The sequence below is a fragment of the Cucurbita maxima genome, unplaced genomic scaffold (genome assembly GCF_002738345.1).
Source record: "Cucurbita maxima cultivar Rimu unplaced genomic scaffold, Cmax_1.0 Cma_Scf00044, whole genome shotgun sequence".
NCBI classification, from domain to species: domain Eukaryota; kingdom Viridiplantae; phylum Streptophyta; class Magnoliopsida; order Cucurbitales; family Cucurbitaceae; genus Cucurbita; species Cucurbita maxima.
The window spans coordinates 214,047-217,416 of record NW_019272060.1 but is presented as its reverse complement, the minus strand read 5'-3'; the positions used below and the strand labels follow the sequence as shown (position 1 = coordinate 217,416).

At 36.0% G+C, this 3,370-nt stretch overlaps 1 protein-coding gene across 3 annotated transcripts; it reads right to left on the bottom strand.

Moving 5' to 3' along the window:
- Nucleotides 1-238: 238 nt before the first annotated feature.
- LOC111470337 (trihelix transcription factor GT-2-like) lies at nt 239-2,915 on the bottom strand. Of its 3 annotated transcripts, none has more exons than XM_023115886.1 (3): nt 2,862-2,915; nt 2,461-2,710; nt 239-1,789 (listed from the first exon to the last, which is right to left on the bottom strand). In XM_023115886.1, the coding sequence occupies exons 2-3, from the start codon at nt 2,688-2,690 to the stop codon at nt 544-546; spliced, it is 1,476 nt and encodes a 491-aa protein (XP_022971654.1). In that variant the 5' UTR covers nt 2,691-2,710; nt 2,862-2,915; the 3' UTR covers nt 239-543. The 3 variants fall into 3 exon arrangements, with proteins under 3 accessions (XP_022971654.1, XP_022971655.1, XP_022971653.1); XM_023115887.1 differs by lacking the exon at nt 2,862-2,915 and having other exon boundaries at nt 2,461-2,601; nt 2,635-2,843; XM_023115885.1 differs by lacking the exon at nt 2,862-2,915 and having other exon boundaries at nt 2,461-2,843.
- Between the last annotated feature and the right edge of the window lie 455 nt (nt 2,916-3,370).

Sequence of the window (3,370 nt, the reverse complement as noted above, 5' to 3'; positions counted from 1 at the left end):
AAATTTATCATATCTTTTTCAAATTAGTAAAGAATAGTAGAAGGTCAATGTCAATCAACAACTAAACCCATTGAATTAGTGATATTTAATGATTACATTTCCATACATGAGAGATGCAAAATGTCAAAAGGTTTTATTACTTTTCAGCTCCTTTCCCTTCCCACGAGTGCTATAATTAGCACCATTCCCATTCTAAATTCTCTCTTAAAAGAGCAAACAAAAAGAGGAGAAACAAAAGGAAGATGAATAGAAGCTTTTGCATTATCATTAAACAGCCTACTACAGCATCTTACCAGCAAAATAATGCAGGTTTTTTGTTTATTGATACAGAGACAAACAAACACTTTTCAACTTTTGCACACAATAAACAATTCTATCTCTCTCTAGCTTACAAGTATCATCATCTATGCAAGAAACAAAGAAAGATATACAATCATATATATATATATATATGTAGACAGAGATTTGAAGGATCTGACCTTTTTAACACGATGCGAGACGCGAGACCATTTGAGCCATTTGATTTTGCTGTTCATCTGTCTTTCAGCTGCCTACTTCCACTTGATTGCTGTTGTTGTTGGCTACAATATAATAATATTCATCTTCGTCGTTGTTATCGTCATCGTCATCGTCATCGTCTTCTTGGTTCTTATCCGCATTCTCAGCTTTGCCATAGTCTGTTGCTGATTCGGGTTGGTGGTTTTCTTCTTGGCTGCCCATCATGTGCATCAATAGTTCCTCGGGTTTCAGTTCGTAATTCGGATGATTGTCGATGACTTTCTTGGATTTCTGTTTGTACAATGCATCGAGCTGCTGGAAATAAGAACATGTCTTCGAGTCCTCGGGTCGCTTTTTGTTGCTTTCCTTTACTCTCTTGAAGTATTTGTTGATGTTCTCCCATTTCTCTTTACACCTCTTTGCATTTCTATCATACCCAAGTTTCTTCATGGACAATGATATCTCCTCCCAAAGAGGACCTTTAGGGCCATTTTCTTGGTACTTCATCTGCAGGTTAGTCTTGAGCTGAATCAGAGCATTGATCTCGTCTTTCGGCCATCGAGACGAGCTAATCTGATTCGAATTACCATCGTTTCCGTTCTCTCGAGTACTTGTATTTCTGTCAACATTACTATGATCTTGCCTGCCAGTCAAATTCTCCATCAGAATCAAGCTTTCGGGAAACTGCACCGTGCCAACCTGTTCCGAAAATGCCTTCAAGAACGAAAGAACAGCTGCATCCTTTGCAGCTGCAATGGATCTCTCGTGATTAAAACGCTCTCGCTCGTTCTTGATTCGAGCTAATTCTTGCATCTTCCATTCTTCTTCCCTAGCTAACCTCTCTTCTTCACATTTCTCCAAAGCCTCCACAAACTTCTTTTGCAATTTCTCCTGTTTTTCAATCACCTCCTCCATTAACCTCCCAAAAAAGTCCACCAACTTCCTCTTCTTCTTCTTCTTCCTCGTCCCACCCGACTCCTTACTCGAGCAAGATGTGGTTGACATCGATATCAAAGTGGTGGTAGTTTCAACGAAATTCGAATCCGGGTTTATTATGGAACATGGAATTGCATTGTGAACAATTTTGTTTGGGAATTCTTCCTTTGAATCAGCTTGAGAGGGAAGCAATGGATGATTATCTAGAGCTTGTAATTGCTCAAAATACCTATAATTTTTTCCATTCGGTTTGCTTGATCTGCCATCTTTAGTCCTTTTGTGATACTTATAAATGTTCTCAAACTTCTCTTTGCATTTCTTCGCACTTCTATTATACCCAAACTCAGCTAATTTCCTAGTCGATATGAATCCAACCACTAATCAATGGCATGTACCCGAAGGAGCAATAACAAGAAGTAAGGCAAAGAAGATTTAAGTATCAAATCAAGAAAAGAATGAAATGACAATAAATACAAAAAACTTGTGTTTTCTTGAAACCGTTATTCTTTTTCAAACCTTGCTTTAAGTTTGATGTTAAACCGATTCATTGGATTAGTCTTGATTAAGCTAATTCTGTAACAAGTCGTCTTGGTACCTAAGAGTGACCATCATAAATTCCAAGTTCGATCTAAGAGCTATTTATCCGTTAAGTTAGCTTTACTTGTAAAAGTTTGCAAGGATTCTAGAGGTACGCCTAGCTTTGCAAATCTAGCAGCCCTTATCACATAAGATTCAGTTTCAAAACTCCATAGCTTCCATTCAGAACATTCAATTTAGGGAACCAGAAGAGCATAGAACATCACAAGTTAATCAGAAGAACGAAACAATTTTCCAGGAGAATCAATGAAGAGAAGTAAGAATCCAATCCAAATTCCAAGCAAATAGAGAGTAATCAACAATTCGAACAGTTCGCATCCAAATTCAATCCAAATTCCAAACAGAAGTAAGAATCCAATCCAAATTCCAAACAGTTCCAAGCAAATAGAGAGTAATCAACAAATAGAAAATCTTCGAATCCGAACTAACCTGGATACTTCTTCCCAAAGAGGAGCTTTAATGCTCGAATCCCTAAACACAGAGTCCATTCTAGACCGCACCTTCAGTAACGCCATAGTCTCCTCTCGCGGCCACCGATTACCGGCCCAATTCCGGTCAACCTCCTCCTCAAGTCCGGCGGAAGCCGCCACATCATCATCCTCGGAGGCACGGTTCACGACGGCGGTAGAAATTTCCGGTGAAGGCGAAATTTCGCGCATCAGTTATAGGGATTTTACAGCTTCCGGAGAAGAGAAAAGAAATTAAAGTGTGAAGGGAGTGATGAAAAGTAAGAAATGTAAATAAAAATTGTAGGGCTGAAGGTATCGGTAAAGCGTAAATTCGAGGAAGAGAAGGATTTTAAGCTATGGGATTCCATAGCTCACTCTTACCTTCAAGCTTCGCATCCGCCATTCTTTTCCATCCTTACCTTACAATTTCATAATTTTATAAAGCTAATTAAAAATTTTCAAAAATTAAAAAAATATATTTTCATTAATATATTAGCTTCAATTACATATATATATATTAATAATCTGTTTTGGAAAGAGATAATAAATTATTAAAAATAAAAATAAAAATAAATTATATTTTCATATAGTTAATTAATTACTTAATTATTATTTTTTTTTTTTATAGATTTAAGTTGAGTTTAATGAAATCTTAGTTATTAATATAATATATATCGTGGATAAATATATTTTTTAAAAAATAATTATATAAAAAAAATAATAACCCGACAACCTAATTTAACCTAAACCGAAAAGAAGAGTTGGGTTGGGTTTGGATCAGATTGTAAACTATTTGAATGGCTCGAGTCACCCATCCAATCAATTCGTAATAACTTTAGAATTGTTATTAAGACGAAGATAATGGATAATAATTTAAATTGATTGGTTAT